The sequence below is a fragment of the Cherax quadricarinatus genome, chromosome 68 (assembly GCF_038502225.1).
Source record: "Cherax quadricarinatus isolate ZL_2023a chromosome 68, ASM3850222v1, whole genome shotgun sequence".
NCBI classification, from domain to species: domain Eukaryota; kingdom Metazoa; phylum Arthropoda; class Malacostraca; order Decapoda; family Parastacidae; genus Cherax; species Cherax quadricarinatus.
The window spans coordinates 20,803,811-20,828,150 of NC_091359.1; the positions used below are offsets into that span (position 1 = coordinate 20,803,811).

The window sequence follows — 24,340 nt, forward strand, 5'->3', positions numbered from 1 at the left end:
TTGTAAACACTGGCACCCACGGGACAGGTGAGGCACGCTCAGGCCACATGTGGACACGTCTCAAACGGAACGAACCGCGTTTGTCGAGTTTTTTAGCGCTAGTCAAGGCAAAATTTTTGCGTTAAAATCGCTAGTCGGATTTAACGTTATACGATGCCATCGTTGGTCGAGGGTCCACTGTATTCACCCTCAGTGTCACAATTAGAACTGCTTTCAATATCTTTGAAATCACTATCACTTTCTCTGCTCACATCTGAGTCTTGTACACGGGCAAATAGTTTCCTCTTTCGTCCTGGTACAGGTGAACGTGAACGAGCCGGCCCAGCACCAGAGGTGGAAGGTTGTGGGTCATCTGGGTTTTCATCACTAATTACGTTATCCTGGGCACTTTTTTTGGTCACACCCACTTGAAAACCATGGAATTCACTTTCACTGACACTTCCATCGCTGTTAGAGCTATCACTTGGGAACAAAAGACCTCCAGTCTGCCGAGGAGTGAGGTACTAATTACTGCGAGGCATGGTGAAAATGGACTACCAAGATGGCGTTCCCACAATGCACCACTGAGTCCTAGATTTTTTTCACAGGGTGCACACCCACCACTCAGACCCATTCTCTCTCATGTAGGCCTACCAGCTTTCTCCCGCTTGATTTGAAGCCGCTAGAATTTACGCGTATAAATAGGTCAGAAACAGTGGCGCGTAAGACGTATATATATGACGTAAATAGTCAAAGGGTTAAAAGATAAAGAATCTAATAAAATCTGGGAGTTGCCAGAGTTGCTTTTTGCTGATGACACATTACTGTTGGGAGATTCTGAAGAAAAGTTGCAAAGGTTGGTGGATGAATTTGGTAGGGTATGTAAAAGAAAATTAAATGTGAACATAGGAGAGAGCAAGGTGATGAGGGTAACAAAAAATTAAGTAATGAAAGATTGGATGTCAGATTGGAAAAGGGAATATGAAGTAAGGTAATTGGTTCAGATATTTAGGAGTGGACATGTTAACGGACGAGTGTGAACCATAGAATTGACGAGGGGAAAAAGATGGATGGTGCAGTGAAGCATCGATGGAGACAGTGTTATCCATGGAGGGGGAAAAGGAAAATGTATGAGAGTGTAGTGGCACCAACGCTTATGTACTTGTGAAGTGTGGGTTGTGAATGTTGAAGAATTAGACACTTCTGCAACATTTGCAAGTTGACCTGAAGGTCAACTTCCTCAATGTTTCTGAAGGTCAGTGCTTGCTCTCTTCCTCAGAGCTTTGTAGGCCTCATGCTTCAGGATTTGCAGGGTTCTAAAGTTTTGCCTTCAGTTTCTTTGATAAAGTTTAGTCTGACTCTGTGGCCTCTTAGCTCATTCCTGCGTGTTCAAGATAATATACTGCTGCAAACTTTTTTTTTTTGTTTAGAGGCAGACTATTGGCTCTTACAACATAAGAACATAAGAACGAAGGAACACTGCAGAAGGCCTACTGGCCCATGTGAGGCAGGTTCAAGTCTCCTACCGGCTTAAGCCAATGCACCCAACCTAGTCAGGTCAGGTCACATTGACTTAAGGGAGGAACACGGCAACCGACCTGGTAGCACAAGCTATCAGGTCCAACTCACACCCACCCACATCCACTCATGTATTTATCCAACCTATCTTTAAAGCTACACAATGTTCTGGCCTCTATAACTGTACTCGGGAGTTTGTTCCACTCATCCACAACTCTATTACCAAACCAGTACTTTCCTATATCCTTCCTGAATCTGAATTTTTCCAACTTAAAACCATTGCTGCGAGTCCTATCTAGGCTAGATATTTTCAGCACACTATTTACATCCCCTTTATTTATTCCTGTCTTCCATTTATACACCTCAATCATATCCCCCCTAATTCTACGTCTTTCTAGAGAGTGCAGATTCAGGGCCCTTAGTCTATCCTCATAGGGAAGGTTTCTGATACATGGGATCAACTTTGTCATCCTCCTTTGTACATTTTCCAGAGAATTTATATCCATTCTGTAATACGGTGACCAAAACTGTGCAGCATAATCTAAATGAGGCCTAACCAAGGATGTATAGAGTTGAAGAACAACCTGAGGACTCCTATTATTTATGCTTCTTGATATGAAGCCAAGGATTCTATTAGCTTTATTGCGAACACTTATGCACTGTTGTCTTGGTTTCAGATTACTGCTAACCAGAACTCCTAAATCTTTTTCGCAATCCGTAATATTAAGATCTACATTATTTAGTTTATATGTGGCATGGTTATTGTCCTGTCCAACATTTAGAACTTTGCATTTGTCTATATTAAACTGCATCTGCCACTTCTCCGACCACTGCATCAGTCTATTCAAATCTTCCTGGAGTGCTCGAATGTCCTCGTCAGAATGAATTCGACGGCCTATTTTGGTGTCATCGGCAAACTTGCCGATGTCGCTCTTTATGCCCTCATCTATGTCGTTTATGTAGATTGTGAACAGCAGGGGGCCCAACACCGACCCCTGTGGAACACCGCTCGTGACGCTTCCCCACTTTGATTTTTCCCCATTTATGCAAACTCTCTGCTGCCTATTTGTCAACCATGCCTCTATCCAGGAAAAAATTTCTCCTCCTATTCCATGTGCTTTAATTTTCCTCAATAGTCTCTGATGTGGGACCCTGTCAAAAGCCTTACTGAAGTCCATATACACAATATCATATTCATTACCATGATCTACCTCCTCAAATACCTTAGTGAAAAAAGTTAATAAATTCGTAAGGCAGGAATGCCCCTTTGTAAAACCATGCTGAGATTCGTTGATTAATTTATGTTTTTCAAGGTGGCTACGAACTGCCTCGGCAATTATTGATTCCATAAATTTTCCCACTATGGAGGTTAGGCTTATTGGTCTATAGTTCGAAGCTAAGGACCTGTCACCTGTTTTGAAAATAGGTATCACATTTGCCATTTTCCACTTATCTGGCACCATGCCAGTTTGTAGTGATATGTTGAAAAGATTAGCCAAAGGTGTGCTAAGCTCCTCTTTACATTCCTTTAGAACCCTTGCATACAGTTCATCAGGGCCTGGGGATTTGTTAGGTTTTAATTTATCTATTTGCCTAAGGACCATGTCACTTGTGACTAATCGTGCACAGTTTATTATCGTCCTGTTCTACATAATTTATCATTACTGGAATATCGCTGGTATCCTCCTGTGTAAAAACTGAGAGGAAGTATGTGTTAAAAATTCTACACATTTCCTTATCACTGTCAGTGAGCTGACGCGAGGAACTTTTGAGTGGGCCTATCTTGTCCCTGATCTTACTTCTGTACACCTGAAAGAATCCTTTTGGGTTAGTCTTCGATTCTCTTGCAACTTTAACCTCATAATCTCTTTTTGCTTTTCTAATTCCCTTTTTTATTTCTCTCTTTAACTGAATATATCGATTTCTTAATTGCCCCTCTCCTCTTTTGATTTGCCTATATATGCCTCTCTTTTGACCAATCAGATATTTTAATCTATTGTTCATCCATTTAGGATCATTTTTGTTTGATCTGATTTCCCTATTTGGAACATAATTTGACTGAGCAGCTAGAACTATGCCCTGGAAAGCATCATATTGGCAACCATCACCATCTACCTGACCCTTAGTCAGGTCATTCCAGTTCAGCCCACCTAAGTAATTTTTCAGTCCTATGAAATCAGCCAAGCGAAAGTCAGGGACGGAGACTTGATTGCCATTATTAGGGGAATTCCATGATATATTAAAACTGAGTGATTTGTGATCACTTTCCCCAAGCTCATCATTAACCTCAAGATTATTAATTAGTGTTTCCCTACTGGCAAGAACCAAGTCAAGGAGGTTATTTCCCCTAGTTGGCTCTGTCACAAACTGTTTTAAAAAACAAACCTGGATCGTATCAAGAAAGTCACCTGACTCTAAATTTCCTGTCAAATTGCTCCAGTCAATCTGTCCATAGTTGAAATCTCCCATTAGCACAACATTTTCGTATGTAGATGCCTTACATGGAAGTGCTTGATCCCACATTTGATGGAAGGTTCAAGGTCTACATCTCCATTAACACAAAACAATGATGCAGGATTGTTTACATTTATTTGGAACTGAGTATAGTACAAGCACTAAAATTAAATCCTGTTAAGTGTTACGTAGTAATTGTGTGTGGTGTTCAAGAGGATGTCTGAGGATACCAGGTCTCTCCCTTTTATCTACTGTATCAGTAGTCCAGCTTATGTGCTGTTGAATTGCTGTGTTATCCAAGAATGAATTCAAGCTCTTGGGGATGGTTGTCGTCCTCTGAGCCTTTCAAAGTGAAGGAGTCCCTCACTTATATAAAGTGTCTGGTCCTCTCACATCTTTTTGAGGCCTACCATCTGTGTCATAAATGTAGAAGTCTTCAAGAAGAAACTCAGTCACTACTTCCTCCAAGTGCTAGGTCATCCAGGCTGTGATGAATATGTGGACTACTGGGCTGCCAGCATCACCAGAAAATCCTAGGCCTAGGCCAGGCTTTTAGGAGTAAGAAAACTCAAAACCAGTCAGAGGTATATCACAAGGCGCTCTGCTACATCTTACAAACTGCCCAGGAAACTGGGCAGTGGGTTTGTTCCCTCCCTTCACAAGGACCCTGTTCCAGCTACTCACTAAGTTGGTCAAGGCTATCCTTTCCTTAGGGTGGACAAGTCATAACTCAGTGCCCCTCTGTTCCACCCCATCTCTTCTTGGGGTGGGGTTTCAGACTTCAGTGGCCTTACACCCTTAATTTGGTTGTGAAATTTCCTTGGCAGTCCATTGCCTTGACTGATGAACTGCTGGCCAGCACTGAAGGCCCTCAGTTTCCCCTTACCCTTTCAGTCACATAGTAGGGGATCTAGATATTCTTTAAGGGTAAGCCCCTTCTTTTGTCATACCAACTCCATTCCCCCATGTAGTTAGCTTCACTCCTGTTGTTTGGGACCTTATTCAAGAGTACAATAGAGATTCTCATTAGGCTGGCTTCCTCATTATCCCATCATGCTTCCTTCATGGTTGGGAATGGTTTGGCTTCACCAGTCTTTGCATTTTTGTTCTAGACAAGAGGTCATCTGCTCCTGGAGCTCCTTGCCAGATAATAATACCAGACTAGGGATGGATTCATCATAAGGAGTTTAATATTATTTGACCCTCTACCATTCTGCTACCTGTAACTTTCTCATGCAGTGCAAGTGAGGATTCATTCTTCTTCAGTCCTCCATATGTGTGACATTCCTTGTCCCCTGGGCATTATGGGAAGTTCTGCATTAGTAGTTACTCTCAGGGAGCATGTGGGGCTCACATCTACAAATTTCCTCATGATGGATGCTTCATCTGTAAGTATTTATTGCATAACCCGTAAACGGCCCAAACGTATATGTAAGTTCACTACCCCAGTGCCCTGAATATTTTGAAAAATAAAAAAAATATTTTTTTTTTTTATTGAAAGAAAGAGCACATTTTTCTAAGTGTTATAGGATAAAAAATTTTTTTTTTTTTTAGGGTCGGTACTTACCGAGATATGAGGCCGCAAAGTTGGCACTTGGAGATCACCTGGCGGCAACATGGAGGGCTGCCGCTTGCAGAAGTGTTGCCGATATATTTTTTTTCCATTTTTCATATTTATATAATTTTTATGTTCTGATAATTACAATTTATAGTAGTTCTTGTCATTTCATAACCAATCTTTGTTCTGACACTAGTAGTAGATACTGAAATTGTACTCAAATTGTCACAAACACACTGACAGGTGGACATTTACACCTGCCTTGGTCATTTACTATTGTCTTGGAATATATACAAAGTACTTATAGGTCCCAGCAATGTTTTGGATATGTGGAAGTATATAATAAAAATGAGGAGGAGGAGGAGAAGGAGAAGAAGAATACGTAATAATAATAAAATAAAAAGTTCCCTTGAAGCATGAAAAACAAAGTCCACCCCTGACAGTGACGTGATAAGATGAGATAACATTTGATAAGAGAGACATTTGATGAGCATTTGCAAGGGTGCAGTGATAAGACTTGATAAGAAAAGATTAGGGCCTGCTTTGTTTTTGCTGGTACACAAACATGTCTGTCTATTTGTCAAGGTCCCTGTCTATCTGTCTAGCTCTCTGTCTCAGAGAGAGCCACAAGACTGCATCATCATGTTTACTCACATCTTCAAGCAGAGTATAGCACTTTGTCTGGATTTTTTGGGTTATCCTAGGTAATTTACACTATGTATACTTGTATTTATGTGTACCTGTGAGACAGAGATAGACAGATAGAAAGAGATAGACAGGGATAGACAGAAACAGATAGAGACAGATAGAGACAGAGAGACAGACAGAGATAGACATAGATACAGACAGACAAATGGAGATAGAGCCAGGCCGCCAGCAGCCGGCCATCCACACAGCTAGCTGCCATGCAGCTGGCCAGCCAGCTAGCCAGCCAGGCAGCCTGCCAGCCTGCCAGCCTGCCAGCCAGCCAGAATTGTTTCTCTTTACTTAGGGCATAGGTTACAAGACTTTCTGAAATGGTGTTGCACAAATATTGCACATGGGTTATTATCAAGGTTTCTTTATATTTCTTCGACCACTTGTGGCCACATCCACCTCAAAGCCACTATACTCAGGGTCAAAATCACTTTCCTCTTAAAATGGGAGTATTAATACTACATGACATCAGTGAATCCAAGGTGTTTGCTGCACTGTTTGCTCTAGCTTGCGCTCATTTGAACTGGTGCTCCCACAAGGTACTAAGTGGTCCCAGACTTTTTTAATACTGCACACACTGAGTGTTAGAACCCACTCTATGCTGACAAGGCATCTCAGGCCAATCGTGCCAAATTTGAAGACAGGAAAAATAAAACGTACATATATGTTTGGGGCACTAGTGGTAAAAACGTATATATACGTTTGGACCGTTTACGGGAGCTCCTTGCCAGGTAATAATACCAGACTAGGGATGGATTTATTATGAGGAGTTTAATCTCATTTGACCCTCTACCATTCTGCTCCCTGTAACTTTCTAATGCAGTGCAAGTGAGGATTCATTCGTCTTCAGTTCTCCATATGTGTGACATTCCTTGTCCCCTGGGCATTATGGGAAGTTCCGCATTAATAGTTACTCTCAGGGAGCATGTGGGGTTCACATCTACAAATTTCCTCATGATGGATGCTTCATCTGTAAGTATTTATCGCATAACATTACATACCAAGACAAATTACAGGACTTGGCATGCTACCCACATACCTGTAGTTCTGTTGAGTCCCCCCTCTTAGGAATTTGTCCATGATGGTCTGGACAATTCAGCTCTTGTCCATCTTTAACCCTTTGGATGTTTTGGTCGTATATATACGTCTTACGAGCCAGTGTTTCGAACATATATATACATGTACTCAATAATTCTAGCGGCTTCAAATTAAGCAGGAGAAAGCTGGTAGGCCCACATGTGAGAGAATGGGTCTGTGTGGTCATTGTGCACCACATAAGAAAAATCCTGCAGCACGCAGTGCATAATGAGAAAAAAAAACTGACTGTTTATTTGGATTAAAATGCCGACTTGAGGTGTATTTTTGTATAGTATTTATCATTTTATTCTCATTTTCATGGTCTCGCGTGATAAAATGGAAAACACATTGCAGAAATAGAGATGATTTTGATTATTTTCACGATGAAAACGACCTTGAAATTGAGCTCAAAGTAGCAGAAATGTTCGATTTTTACCAATGTTCAAGAGTAAGCAAATCACACCACATGTCCAATACATGTCAACTGGGGAGTCTAATATTCTTTCACTAGTGCACTGATATTATTTATGCCATTTTTACAATAATGCAGTAGTCTGCATAACAGTAAATTTTTTATTTTTTTTGTATGAATAAAAAATCAAAATAGAAAGCAATAGTAATATAAGAGGGGCCTAGAGACGTGACTAATGAACAGAGGATGTGTTATTTTAGTGCCAAGAATGTCTACATTGTTTATTCTGGACCCTATTTTAAAATTGGCATCTTTTTTTAATTTACGTGAAAGTGGTCAGAATTTGGCAATTTGGCCAATTTCACGCAAATCAATGTCGGCGAAATCGCCGATGCGTATGTCGCCGAGATTGCTAATTTCGTGGGAGCATAATTCCGTGAGTTTTTGACCAAATTTCGTACTTTTGGTGCCATTACCATTCTTTTTTTCCAAAAACTTTGCGACAGAATGACAGTTTCAGAAAGGGGCTTGCGACAGTCAAAGGGTTAATATCCAGATAATAATAATAATAATAATAATAATAATAATAATATTTTTATTTTAGCATGATACGTATTTGTACAAAGTGTAACAGTTAGGTGAAAATGCCAAAAGCCCCTTAACCCTTTGACTGTTTATGTCGTATATATATATACACCTACCATCCGATTTACGACCGAGTTCGGTTCTGAGAAATCGGTCGTAAGTCGAACTTTACTACTGAATATCAACAAAACATTTTTGTAATGACTTTATTTTATTGTTTTATTTTGGTATTTCATGTTTTACTTTACTTTTTATGTTGTTAGTACTGTATTTTATACTGTAAGGTTTAGGATAAACACTGTATATTTCCCAGAAATTTGGCATAAAAAACACGGTCGTAAGTCGAGTGGTCGTAAGTCGAGCAGGTTGTAAGTCTGATGGTAGGTGTATATGTCTTACGCGCCACAGTTTCTGACGTATTTATACGTGTAAATTCTAGCGGCTTCAAATTAAGCAGGGGAAAGCTGGTAGGCCCACATGTGAGAGAATGGGTCTGTGTGGTCAGTGTGCACCACATAAAAAAAATCCTGCAGAATGCAGTGCATAATGAGAAAAAAAAACTGATCGTTTTTTTGGACTAAAATGCCGACTTTCAGGTGTATTTTCGTATAGTATTTATCGTTGTATTCTCGTTTTCATGGTCTCAGGTGATAAAATGGAGAACATATTACAGAAATAGAGAAGACTTTCATTACTTTCACGATGAAAACAACCTTGAAATTGAGCTCAAAATAGCAGAATTGTTCAATTTTTACCGATGTTCAGGAGTAAGCAAATTACACCACATGTCCAATACACGTCAACTGGGGAGTCTAATATTCTTTCACTAGTGCACTGATATTATTTATAACATTTTTACAATAATGCAGTAGTCTGCATAACAGTAAATTTTGTATTTTTTTGTATGAATAAAAAATCAAAATAGAAAGCAATAGTAATATAAGAGGGGCCTAGAGACGTGACTAATGAACAGAGGATGTGTTATTTTAGTGCCAAGAATGTCTACATTGTTTATTCTGGACCCTATTTTGAAATTGGCATCTTTTTTAATTTGCGTGAAATTGGCCAAATTGCCAAATTCTGACCACTTTATTGGGTAGTTCAAATTGGTAAATGGGCGGTTTCTTGTACTCAACTAATAGAAAAAATGGAGTTCTAAAGAAATAGCTGTGAGTTTGGTCAACTGGAACAACAGAATTGGCCAAAACAGGGCTCAAAGTCGGCGAAATTGTCGATGCTTAACCCTTTCAGGGTCCAAGGCCCAAATCTGGAGTCACGCACCAGTGTCCAAGAATTTAAAAAAAAAAAAATTGTTATTTTTTCTTATGAAATCGTAGAGAATCTTTTTGTGAAGGTAATAAAACAAAAAGTACGAAATTTGGTGGAAAATTGACTAAATTATGCTCTCGCGAATTTTGATGTGTCAGCGATATTTACGAATCGGCGATTTTGCCGATTTTGACTCCCATTTTAGGCCAATTACATTATTCCAATCAACCAAATTCTTAGCTATTTCACTAGTATTACTTCTATTCTATCGATTGAGCACAAGAAATCGCCAAGTCAACTGTTTCAACTACAAAATAAAGTGATCGGAAATTGTTAATTTGGCCAATTTAACACAAAGTTCAAAATATTCCAATTTCAAAATAGGGTCCAGAATGAACAATGTAGGCATTCCTGGCACTAAACTAACATTTCCTCTGTTCATTAGTTATGTTTTGAGGCTTTACAAATAAATTCCATTTTGATTTTTTATTCACATAATGAATTTTTATTCACACCAAAAAATAGAAGATTTACTCTTATGCAATACTGTAATAACTGTATAAATATCATCACCATATTTGTGAATGTATATTAGACCCACCAGCTGACGTGTATTAGACGTGTGAGGTCGCTTGTTTACTCTTGAATATCGGCAAAAATTTAACATTTCTGCTACTTTGAGCTCAGTTTCAAGCCATTTCCAATGCTAAAACCAATCAAAATCATCTCTATTTCTGTAATATGTCTTCCATTCTATCAAATGAGACCAAGAAATCGCAAATACAACTATAAAAAACATACGAAAAAACACTGCAAAGTTGCTGTTTTAATCGAAAAATCATGATTTCATTTTTTTTCTCTCATTATACACAGTGTGCTGCAGGATGTGTTTTATGTGGTGCACACATACCACATAGATGTATTCTCTCATATCTAGGCCCAAATGTACCACTCACAGTTTATGAGAGTGAGCTGAGCTCATGGCGTAGATCTACGGTTTGGACCCTGAACGTAAAGCCGTAGATCTACGGGACGGACCCTGAAAGGGTTAAATGTCGCTGAGACTGCTAACTTCGCAGGAGCATAATTCCGTGAGTTTTTGACCAAATTTCGTACTTTTGGTGCCATTACCATCGGGAAAAGATTCTCTTACCATTTCATAAGAAAAAAATAATTTTTTTTTTCCCAAAACTTTTGCGACATAGAATGACAGTTTCAGAAAGGGGCTTGCGACAGTTGAAACCCCAAATCCTGAGGTGTCTCCTGGTGTTGAAAATTTAAAAAAAAAAAAAGAAAAAAATTATGAAATGATAAGAGAATCTTTTCCTGATGGTAATGGCACCAAAAGAACAAAATTTGATGGGAAACTGACAGAATTACGTTCTTGCAAATTTGGCGACCTCGACGATATTTACGAATTGGCGATTTTGCCCACTTCAAGCCCTATTTTCAGCTAATTCCATTGTTCCAGTCAACAAACTCATAGCTATTTCTTTAGAACTCCATTTCTCTATCAGTTGAGTACAAGAAACTGCCCATTTACCGATTTCAACTACCCAATAACATGGTCAAAAATTTGCAATTTGGCCAATTTCACGAAAATTAAAAAATATGACAATTTCAAAATAGGGTCCAGAATGAACAATGCAGACGTTCCTGGCTCTAAAATAACATTTTCTTTGTTCATCAGTAATGTCTCCAGGCCGCTCTGATATTACTCTTGCTTTCTATTTTGAATTTTTATTCAAACAAAAAAATAGATTTACTATTATGCAGATTACTGCAATATTGTAATAATTGTATAAATTACATCAACCCATTCATGACTGCATATTAGAATGGCTAGTTGGACATTTATTGGACAATGTCATCATTTGTTTACTTTTGAACATTGGCAAAAATCAAACATTTCCCCTACTTTGAGCTCCATTTCCAGGTTCTTTTTATAGTAAAACCTATCAAAATCACCTCTATTTCTATAATATGTTTTCCATTCTATCAAATGAGACCAAGAAAATGAGAATAGAACCATCAGTATTATACGAAAATAGACCACAAAGTTGGCATTTTAATTAACCCTTTGACTGTTTTGGTCGTATATATACGTCTTACGAGCTACCGTGTTTGACTTACATATACTCATAAATTCTAGTGGCTTCAAATCAAGCAGGAGAAAGCTGGTAGGCCCACATGTAAGAGAATGGGTCTGTGTGGTCAATGTGCACCATATAAAAAAAAATCCTGCAGCACGCAGTGCATAGTGAGAAAAAAAAAAACTCCGACCGTTTTTTTTTTAATTAAAATGCAGAATGTATAGAATTTATGGTTGTATTCTCGTTTTCTTGGTCTCATTTGATAGAATGGAAAACATATTATAGAAATAGAGGTGATTTTGATTGGTATTACTATGAAAAGAACCTTAAAATGGAGCTCAAAGTAGGAGAAATGTTTGATTTTTGCCGATGTTCAGAAGTAAACTAATGATGTAATTTTCCAATAAACGTCCAAGTAGCCATTCTAATATGCAGTCATGAATGGGTTGACATTATTTATACAATTATTACAATATTGCAGTAGTCTGCATAACAGTAAATCTTCTATTTTTTGTTTGAATATAAAATCAAAATAGAAAGCAAGAGTAATATAAGAGGGGCATGGAGACATGACTGATGAACAAAATGTTATTTTAGAGCCAGGAATGTCTGCATTGTTCATTCTGGACCTTATTTTGAAATTGTCATATTTTTTAATTTTTGTGAAATTGGCCAAATTGCAAATTTTTGACCATTTTATTGGGTAGTTCAAATCAGTAAATGGGCAGCTTCTTGTGCTCAGTCGATAAAAAAAAATGGAGTTCTAAAGAAATAGCTATGAGTTTGGTCGACTGGAACAATGGAATTAGCCAAAAATAGGGCTCAAAGTGGACAAAATCGCTGATTCATAAATATCTCCAAGTTTACTAACTTCGTGAGAGTGTAATTCTGTCAGTTTTAAATCAAATTTTGTTCTTTTGGTGTCATTACAATCGGGAAAGGATTGTCATTTCATAAGAATTTTTTTTTGGAAATTTTTCGACACCGGGAGACACCTCAGGATTTGGTGTTGCGACAGTCAAGGGGTTAAAGAAAAAGAGTTTTTTTTTCTCATTATGCACTGCATGCAGCATCATTTTTTTTTATGTGGTGCACACTGACCACACAGACCCATTCTCTCACATGTGGGCCTACCAGCTTTCTCCTGCTTGATTTGAGCCGCTAAAATTTATGAGTACAGTGGCCCTCCGACATTCAATGGCATCAACATTCAATAAATCCGACATTCGATGCATTTTAACGCAAAAATTTCGCCTCGACATTCAGTGGAAAACCCGACATTTCGATGTGATTCGTACGAGATGTGTCCACGTGTGGCCTGAACTGCCCCGTGTGTGCCAGTGTTTACAAGAAAGCCAGTGTGCGCGCATCTAAGGATAAATTCGGTACATTCCATATTATCACTGTTTTTGGTGCTTGTTTCTACAAAGTAAGTAACCATGGGCCCCAAGAAAGCTTCTAGTGCCAAACCTTCGAGAAAAAAGGCGCTAATGACTGTTGAAATGAAGAAAGAGATAATTACAAAGTATGAAAGTGGAGTGCGTGTGTCGGAGCTGGCCAGGTTGTATAGTAAACCCCAATCAACCATCTCAACTATAGTGAGCAGGAAAATGGCAATCAAGGAAGCTGCTGTTGCAAAAGGTGCAACTTTGTTTTCGAAACAGAGATCGCTAGTGTTAGAAGATGTTGAGAGACTGTTATTCGTGTGGATAAATGAAAAACAGATAGCTGGAGATAGCATCTCTCAAGCGATCATTTGTGAAAAGGCTAGGCAGTTGCATGATGATTTGGTATAGAAATTGCCTGCAACTAGTGGTGATGTGAGTGAATTTAAGGCCAGCAAAGGTTGGTTTGAAAGATTTAAGAATCGTAGTGGCATACACAGTGTGGTAAGGCATGGTGAGGCTGCCAGTTCGGACCACAAAGCGGCTGAAAAATACGTGCATGAATTCAAGGAGTGCATAGAGGCTGAAGGATTGAAACCTGAACAAGTGTTTAATTGTGACAAAACAGGCCTGTTTTGGAAGAAATTACCAAGCAGGACCTACATTACTCAGGAGGAAAAGGCACTCCCAGGACATTAGCCTATGAAAGACAGGCTTACTCTTCTGATATGTGCCAATGCTAGTGGTGATTGCAAATGAAGCCTTTATTGGTGTATCACTCTGAAACTCCCAGAGTGTTCAGGAAAAACAATGTCCTCAAGGCTAATTTGTATGTGCTGTGGAGGGCAAACAGTAAGGCATGGGTCACTAGGGACTTTTTCTATGACTGGTTACATCATGCATTTGCCCCCACTGTGAAAAATTACCTAATTGAAAAGAAATTGGACCTTAAGTTCCTTCTGGTATTAGACAATTCCCCTGGTCATCCTTCAGACTTCGCAGAGTGACTTTCTGGGGACATGAGCTTCATTAAGGTCAAGTTTTTGCCTCCTAATACCACTCCTCTCCTGCAGCCCATGGACCAGCAGGTCATTTCCAACTTCAAGAAACTGTACACAAAAGCTATGTTTCAAAAGTGCTTTGTAGTGACCACAGAAACTCAACTGACTCTAAAAGTTTTGGAAGGATCACTTTAATATCCTCAGTTGTGTAAACCTTATAGGTAAGGCTTGGGAGGGAGTGACTAAGAGGACCTTGAACTCTTCCTGGAAAAAACTGTGGCCAGAATGTGTAGACAAAAGGGATTTTGAAAGGTTTGAGGCTAACCCTGAGAATCCTATGCCAGTTGAGGAATCCATTGTGGCATTGGGGAAGTTCTTGGGGTTGGAGGTTAGTGGGGAGGATGTGGAAGAGTTGGTGGAGGAGGACAATGACGAAATAACCACTGATGAGCTGCTAGATCATCTTCAACAGCAAGAGGCCAGACCTGAGGAAACTGATTCGGAGGAGGGGAGAGAGAAATTGAAGAAGTTGCCTACTTCAAAGATTAAGGAAATGTGTGCAAAGTGGCTTGAAGTGCAAACCTTTTTTGATGAAAATCACCCTGACACAGCTACTGCAAGCCGTGTTGGCAACCTGTACACTGACAATGTTGTGAACCACTTTAGGAAAGTCATAAAGGAACGAGAAGTATGGGCCTCTATGGACAGATATGTTGTGCAACAGAAGTCCAGTGACTCTCAAGCTGGTCCTAGTGGCATTAAAAGAAGAAGGGAAGTAACCCTGGAAAAAGACTTGATACCTCAAGTCCTAATGAAAGGGGATTCCCCTTCTAAACACTAACACCATCCACACTCTCCCCTCCTCCCATCCCATCAATCATCACCAGATCTTCATTAAAGGTAAGTGTCAATTGTTCTATTGTTATTAATCTATTGTTATTGTTGTTATTGTAATTATTCTATTGCATTAAACTTAATATTTCATGTGGTAAAATTTTGTTTTGCATACTTTTGGGTGTCTTGCACGGATTAATTTGATTTCCATTATTTCTTATGGGGAAAATTAATTCGACTTTCGATATTTTCGACATTCGATAGCTCTTAGGAACGGATTAGTATCGAATGTCAAGGGTCCACTGTATATATACGTCAAACACGGTGGCTCGTTAGACGTATGCATATGACCGAAACAGTCAGTGGGTTAATATGCAGAGCATTTTGGGTGAACTTAAGACTAACTTAAGATTAATAAGGCAATAACAGTGCTGTAATTTGTACATATGGTCATTAGGTGAAGTAAATTTTATGTAGAGAGAGAGAGAGAATGAGAATGAGAGGGAGAGAGAAGGAGAAAAAGAGAGAAATAGGGGGAATAAGAATTAGAGGGAGAGAGAGAAATACAATGAGAGGGAGAGAAATAGGGAGGATGAGAGGGAGAGAGAGAGAAATAGGGAGAATGAGAGGTAGAGAGAGAAATGGGGAGAATGAAAGGGAGAAAGCAAAAAAAAAATGAATGAATGAGAGTGAGAATAAGAGAATGAGAATGAATGAATCATTGACCTCCTCCCATTTCAACTAAGTGCATGTCTCAGTAACCTGTCTTATCATCTGCCTCATCACTTCGGCTTGCCCATGTGGAGAGACCACCCGAAAATTTTCCAGTTCTTGGTGGATTACCAAGGGGCTCCTTATGTACATTTGTTTAGCACAGATAAATCTCAGACTACTGGTATATGTCTGCATTCCAGACCATTTGTTACCTGTGACAAATTCTGTCTCCCTTTACTGGAGGAAGTTTCCTGCTCCTGTATACATTCCTTCTTACACCATTACTCAGGGAGGTTGTTTTGCAAGTTCTTCAGCTGCTCACCCATAGCATCTTCATTGTACAATAAACTGGCCTCCAAAGTGGCTAGTTTATTGTGTACCTCTCTGCATCCTGTAGATCAAATAAAATCAAATCAAATTCAAGTTTATTCTCTATGAGGATTACAATGCTGGGTTTACAGATTTTGGTTATTGTGTGGTTTACATGTAATAAAATACTAATTACAGAGGGGGCCACTAGAACACCTAGCAAGGCTAGGCATTTCATGCAAACTTAGATTAATTCTTAACCCTAAATTATTACAAATTGTGGAGTAAGTTGACTAAATACTAAGTGACTAAATACTAGTTTGTGAGTTTAGCAATGTGAATGCTTTTGCTTTGGAACAGTACACGTACATAGTTTCTATATTGGAGTATCACAGGCAAACTTGTGACTAGTTAGGAATCATTATTTTAAGATTAAGATACGTATTTCTGTGCTTATAGTCAAATGGGTGATTGAGTGAGTGTAAGTGTGAACCACCAGGTGGTTTTTATGTAGTTAGTTGACGGGGTGTATCAGGGAGATAAGATGTTTTCTAACGGTAGTTTTGAAGGTGATGAATGTGTCTGCAGTTCTAGAGTTTTCAGGTAGGATGTTCCAGATTTTAGGGCCTTTGACATACATTGAATTTTTGTAAAGGTTTAGTCGGACACGGGGAATGTTGTAGAGATGTTTGTGTCTGGTGTTATGCTTGTGGGTCCTGTCACAGCTATCAAGAAAGCATTTTAGGTCAAGGTTAATATTGGAATTTAAGGTCCTGTATATGTAGATTACACAGTAGTAAGTGTGGATGTTCTGAACAGGGAGTAAGTTTAGATCTATGAAGAATGGGGGGGGGGGGTGTTGCCAGGGATGGGATTTAATGTTTATTCTTACTGCGGCTTTTTGTTGAGTTATTATTGGCTTTAGGTGTATTGCTGCAGTTGAACCCCAAGCACAAATAGCATAGGTGAGGTATGGATAAATGAGTGAATAGTATAGTGTGAGAAAGGCATTTTGTGGAACATAGTATCATATCTTGGAGAGGATCCCAACTGTTTTGGATACTTTTTTTGATATGTGTTGGATATGGGTGCTGAAATTCAGGTTGTTGTCGAGGTATAGGCCTAGGAATTTGCCCTCATTATGTCTGGCAATTAGAGTGCTGTCAATCTTAATGTTTAGTTGTGCAGCACCTGCTCTGCTACCAAACATAATATAGTAGGTTTTGTCTGTGTTAAATGTAAGTTTATTGGCTGTCATCCAAGTTGATATTTTGAGCAGCTCCTCATTAACAATGGTGTTGAGGGTGGCAAGATTAGGGTGAGAGATGACATAAGTTGTGTCATCAGCAAAGAGAATGGGTTTCAGGTGTTGGGATACATTTGGAAGATCATTGATGTAAATGAGGAAGAGCAGGGGTCCAAGGATACTTCCCTTTGGAACTCCAGTATCAAGTGGCCGTGTTGATGATGCTGTGTCTTTAATGGTGACATACTGATATCTATTAGTAAGGTAGGATTTGAAATATGCAAGCGCATGGCCTCCTATACCATAATGGTCAAGTTTGTGGAGTAGGATGCCATGGTCTACTGTGTCAAAAAAAGCTTTTCTTAGGTCAGTAAAAATTCCTAGTGGATATTCCTTATTTTTCAATGCTGTGTAAAGCAGATCTAGCATTTTTACAATTGCATCATTAGTGCTTTTATTTTTCCGGAAACCAAATTGGCAGGGGTTGAGTATGTTTTGTGCTGTTATAAATGAATACAGTCTCCTGTGCACGAGTTTCTCGAAGATTTTGGATAGCAATGGTAAGTTTGATATTGGCCTATAGTTGTTTACATCTGTAGGGTCACCACCTTTATGTATTGGTGTAACTCTTGCTGTCTTGAGTAGTTTCGGGAAAGTGCTAGTTTCTAGTGACTTGTTAAAAAGTAATGTAATAGCATGCGAGAGGACATGGGCCGTTAAAAAGTAATGTAATAGCATGCGAGAGGACATGGGCCGCTCGCTTGTACAATAATGGTGGGACATGAGACAAGTTCCCTGAGTTATTTTTAAGTGACTTTATAATCTCAGTGACTTCGGTGGGCTCAGTTGGTACAAGATAGAAGGAATTTGGGAAATTCCCATCTAGATAGTCCCCAGCATGGGTGTTGGTACGTGGGATTTTACTGGCAAGATTAGATCCTATGGTTTATCTTGTTAGCTGTTTCAGTGGGATGCAGTGGTGTTTCATTAGGTTTAGTTTGGACAATATTCTTTTTTTTTTTTTTTTCAGTTTGTGGGTGCCCAGAATCTGAGAGAGTGTTTTCCAGGTCTTTTTTTATATCTCCTCTTGTGTCAGTGAATCTGCTGGAGTAGTACAGTTGTTTGGCTTTCTTTATTACTTTGGTGAGAACTGATGAATAGTGTTTGATAATATCTTTGTGTATTAAGCCCTGTCGTTATTGCTTTTCATATTGGTGTTTTTTATCAATGGATTTCAGAATGCTGCTGGTTAGCCATGGGCAACCGAGCCGTTTATTCGTGATCTGTTTCGTTTTTATAGGACAATGTTTGTTGTATAGTCTAAGTAATTTGTTAAGAAAAATGTCACAAAAGCATATGTATTACAATCTGGATGATTAAAGCTTCAACTAGCCTGTTAATTACCATATTATTCTTAGCTCATCCAAACTGTAATAAGAATATTTGTCTGGGAGTACAAAAATACACATAATATTTTTAATCTTTACAGGTAAATTATAAAATAAGAGCATTATAAAAGACAATATAAAAGTGTATTCTTTGGTTTCATTATCACATTACAATATCAGATACACGACTAGAATTATCACATTACAAAGCACCATATCACAAACACAACTATCTGTTACCGACATCACATTACTACAATATCACCCGTGTCACAACTGACACATAATTGACTACAATATCACAAACACCCGTGTCAACTATGACACACGACACCTTTGTAACAGTGTTACACGACTCCTTTCTCAGCGCTATAACACACCATCTCAACTGTGTCCACATGACACCCTTGGCTCCGTGTAAATCTACACACCTTTGCTACCATGTCCACATGACACCCTTGTCTCCGTGTAAATCTACACACCTTTGCTACCATGTCCATATGACACCCTTGTCTCCGTGTAAATCTACACACTTTCGCTATCGCGTCCATAAGACACCTTTATCTCCGTGTAAATCTACACACTTTCGCTACCGTGTCTACATGACACCCTTATCTCCGCGTTATAACACGCCGTGTCCACATGACACCCTGCAGTGTCCGACACTAACACCTTCGTGGGGCCAGCCAACTAAGTCCAGTCGCTGCCATCAGGAAACTAAGTCCATGTTCCCAGCAGGAAACTTTTGTTGTCAGCCGGAGACGTTACCAGCAAACTCAAGCTGTGAAGCCGTGCTAAACTCGCTATGTATGAGGTCTTTACTCTCAGTGAGTAGTGCAGAACACACTATGTTGTGAGTACACTGAATGAGGCCGTCAGGTAACTGAGGCCGTCAGACTCAGTGAGCTGTTGTAGACACACTCCTTCTAAGGCCAGTAGATATACACCATAAGATGGTCAGGTGAATACTCTCTACTGCCAGTAGATATATACCGTAAGGTGGTCTGGTGAATACTGCTTCTGAGGCCGGCTCAGCAGTCCCCACATTGGGTTTGATGACGAACCCGTGGTACTGCAGGCCGGCAGGTTAACAATCTAACTGCTAGTTTGGCAGGAGGCCGCCACAATATGGATACACCAAAAACCTTGAAACTAGGCCCATAAAAGGTTTACAGGAATACATCTGGATTTTTATCTACATTTCGCTTATCTGGTGCAAGCAACTTTAGAAAATTTGCTTAATATGTCTGGTACATATCTATTTTTATTAATAAGATATTTTTGACACATCATATAGGTCATTATGCTGTCTATCTCTGTATTCTGCAGTGAGTGGACAATTAAGTACAAAGTGTTCAAGATAGTGACTATAGGGCTGGCCATATACTTTGTATTTGGTTTGATCATCATGTGTATGTCTGCCAAACTGCCAGAAGTGCTTGTAACCAAGCCTAATCCTGGCTACAACAACATGAGTTAGTCTGTTTACAATGCAAGTTGCTCCAAAGTTTTTTGTGGATCACCCTGCCTCAGTGGGAAATGGTCTGTATGTGTTAATAAAAAAAATGCAAAGAATGACATTCAAAAACAAGATAATATGCAAATGTGATAGTTTTTAACAAAATCAAGTCTTCTACCATGTTCCCATCTCAAATTGACTTCTCTATGTACATCTCTAAGGACAACTCATCCTCCTAAGAACTATGTCACACTTTCACATAGGGTTTGCAGCCCATTTCTAAGTTAGATTGGGTTAAGTTAAGTAAGATTACAACTGAAAAACTGTAATACAAGATAAAAGATGATAAAATAGTTTGCTACCTGAATAGAAAACAGGCAGCCACTGCTCATGGCTTGTATAACAATGTCATATTTCAAATGTTCAAGGCTCCACAAACAGCCACTCATTTGTTTGTTTTTATAACAGTGCCATGTCTATGGGTAAAAGGATGGGCTCCTAAGGAGAGCCTGCCTTTTAGCCATGGCATTAGCTGTGTTCCATGTGCTCCAGGTATCTACGAGATATGCTTGGTCTTCCTTCCTGAGACCAGGAAAATCATTAACTGTGAGTGCATAGCCCTTACTGGCATGTATGGAGGTGAGTTGAGTGAAGTTGTGTTGTTGTGATGATTGTGTTTTTATGGATCATCAGGACCAGACACACAAAGTGTTTTTCATTCTCTAAACAATTTGGCTCTGCAATCCTTGTGGTTTATCCAGTGATATTGTACTAAAAATGCAACTTGGCAGGTTGAACTTTGGAACAAGACCCTTCTTTGTTTTTTTCAGTAAGCTTCTACAAATCCTTTCAGAAACTTATTTCCATACTTATACGAAACTAGTTTCAGTGTATTTATTAGGAGTTTCTTTTAAGTAGTGTAAGGCATAGGTACAGCATCTGTCATCATTTTTTTTCCTAGCAGAGTTTTTAATGAAAGAAAACTGATGGCATAACTTAAAATTTCTTTCCCTTTTTTTTTTTTTCTTTTTTTCTAAATAAGGCTAAATTTTACCTCTAGGTTGAACAAATAGTTGACATGGAATGCAAAAGACGCTGGAAATGCCCAGTTAAATTTCGTGTTCGTTGGCTTGGTTATGGAGAGAAAGATGACACTTGGCTGCCTGCTTCAGACCTCAGCTGTGATGACCTTATAAATGAGTTTCTTGAGATCTCTGGAAGAACATCAGAGTACAAGGTAAGTGCACTTAGTGAAGAAAGTTTCTGCCATTGTTTAGTCAAGATACATGAGCCAGTCAGTCAACTGGTACACTGTATGCATCATTCTTAGGGCCAGGATATTTTGTGTCAGTCACCACTGGTACACTATATGCATCCTTCTTAGGGCCAAGGTATCATGAATCAATCACAACTACTGTATAGTAAACTACCAGCAAAAAGGTACCAGATAAGTTTGGCTGTGATAGCTTTGTAGGCCTATGGATTACAGTAGGGACCCACTTATATGGCAGGTTAGATTCCAGGCTGCTGCCATAAAGTGGAAAGCCATTTTTTTTCACTTTAAAATGCATATTAATGCCAGATAACAAGTTTACACTAACATATATTAAGTTAGCAATAAAACTAGGAATTAAAAATAATAAAAAGTAAAATACACACACGGTACACTCATTTCTTACTTTAAAATATTTGTAGTCTTAATGTAAGGTGAGAGGTGAGTAGTATTTATTGTTGAAAGTCTGATGTAGTAGCTTGCCACCTACCAAACCTACACCAAATATATGACTTAAATTTAAAGTGCCCCAGAGTGATAAAATGCGTATACAGTAGGGCCCCACTTATACGGCAGGTTAGGTTCCAGGCTACTGCCATAAAGCGGAAATCGCCGTAAAGTGGAACACCCTTTTTCTCTACTTATAAATGCATATACTGTAAATACTAGATAACAAGTTTACACTAACATACATTAAGTTAGAAATAGAACTAGGCATTAAAAACAATAAAAATGGAAAATACACATACAGGTATCCCTCAACATTTGCGAGGGTTAGGGGATCAAGAGCCAAACGAATGTTGAAAAATTGCGAATTATTGGTGCCCCAATATATTGTAGGGAAATATATAATACAATACTGCTTCCTTAACCTGTTGAACCATAAACAATCATAAAACACATGAAAACATTGTAAAATATTGTACTAGTGCCAGCCCTTTGGTAAAGAAGGTGAGAAAGACTATAGAATACAAGAAAGAACTTGTAGCAGAGTACCAAAGTGGAGGAGGAAGAGAGAGGGGAGAATGTGCCTTCTTCAGTGATTCAGTGATTCTTCGATATGTACGTTACTAAAGCAGCACTAGTCGATAAAGGCTATAGCACCAGCCAGCGATAAAGTGTAGCATTAACAGTGTAGCAAGTAAGTTAAGTGATTAATCAATAGAAAAAGGACAGCACAAATCTAACTCCTCCAATGTTGTTGGAGTTATATAGGGCGACTGACAACACCACTGTCTCTACCACCTCTGCTGCTGCCTCCCTCCACCACCGCTATTTATGGCTTATGCTCTCAGTGGCCCTTATACACCCAACAACAACAACAATGCAACAACACTCATTACACACTTAATAATATTTTTTTTCATTCTAGAATATATGTCATGTTTCTGTGTTATTAATATTGTTTATTATGTCATGTTAGATGAATTGTGATAGATAAATAAGCTGTACAGTTGATATTGCTGTCATATTGAAGGACTATCTTGTCCTATCTCCAAACAAACTCTGCCACTGCCACAGTTCCTAACATATGTAATGACATAATTTAAATATGATTGGGTGGCTGGGAATTCGCGAATGTTCGAAGCCTGCGAAAGTGAAAAACATGAATGTTGAGGGAGACCTGTATACAGGTACCATCCGACTTACGACTGAGTTCGGTTCCGACAAACCGGTCGTAAGTTGAAATGGAGATAAGTCGAACCTTACTACTGAATATCAACATCAAATTTTTGTAATGACTTTATTTTATTGTTTTATTTTTGTATTTCATTTTATACTTTACTTTTTATGCTGTTAGTACTGTATTTTATACTGTAAGGTTTAGGATAAACACTGTGTACAACACAAACAGTTGTATATTTCCCAGAAATATGGCATAGAAAACACGGTCGTAAGTCGTATGGTCGTATGTCGAGCAGGTTGTAAGTCGGACGGTAGGTGTAGTACACTCATTACTTACCGTAAAATATTTGTAGTCTTAATCTAGGGTGAGATGAGTGGTACAGTATTTATTGTAAGAAATCAAGTGTGGAATGTATAGTTGCCAGCCAGGCTACCATACCTACCATACCAGGCCACCCCACCCACACATAATATTCTATGACATTTAAAGTGTCCCAGAGCGATGAAATGCATATACAGTTCATTCATTACTTGCCTTAAAATATTTGTAGTCTTAATGTAGTGTCAGAGGTGAGTAAATGAAATAAAATAAATCAATGAGAGAGAGAGGAGTGAGAGAGAGAGAGAGAGAGAGAGAGGAGAGGAGAGAGAGAGGAGAGGAGAGAGAGAGAGAGGAGGCACCATGATGGTAATGCTGGTGCAGTAGTAAGGATGAATGGGAGGGTGTTGGCACCTGGAGAAGTTGATATCCTTGGGGTGAAATTTGACTCCAAACTAACCATGAAGAACCATGTTGTAAATCTTGCAAGCAAGGCAGCCAGGAAGCTTACAGCACTTCGCCGTATCTCGCATCTGCTTGACAGTAGGAGTTGCAAGATCCTGTACGAGGCACAAGTACGCTCACACCTTGAGTATGCTCCACTTTCTTGGTTTGCCTGTCCCCCCTCTCATCTGCAACTGCTTGACAGAGTAGAGAACAGAGCAAGACGTCTCATCTCTCGCCTGGACCCATCCTGGATAGATCTGTCATTTCAGCAGAGCCTTCAACCTAGGAGGGATGTGGGTGGCCTTACTGTTATGTACAAGGCCAATATTGTCAAAATACCACACTTGGATCCACTTCGAGGACAGCGTGAAACAAGCTTTTATGCCACAAGACGGGCAGAAAGCAGCAACTTCACTCTGGCTGTACCCTTCTCCAGAACATCACTCCATCTGAGATCATACATACCCAGGATGACTCGAATATGGAACACATTCGTACAGCATAATGATGTCAACGAGATAGTCAGTTGATCAAATGAAAATGCTAGCCCACAGATGGCTCCATCTTCATCCTGTTCCCTACTTGTATGTCTCATAACAATAAAAATGCTTTCAAATGAGCTGATGTAGGTAACAGCTCTTAGCTTGCCAATAAAGTTAGGAATCCTTAACCTGTAAATAGCTTGTCAATAAAGTTAG

At 39.1% G+C, this 24,340-nt stretch overlaps 1 protein-coding gene across 1 annotated transcript in view; it reads left to right on the top strand.

The window, feature by feature from the left end:
• LOC128697705 (uncharacterized) overlaps positions 1-24,340 on the top strand; it is a gene marked incomplete in the record, with an annotated part of 237,631 nt that overhangs the window by 81,712 nt on the left and 131,579 nt on the right. The window contains 1 exon segment of the mRNA XM_070099757.1: positions 21,038-21,214. Within this exon segment, the coding sequence (XP_069955858.1) occupies positions 21,038-21,214 (177 nt within the window).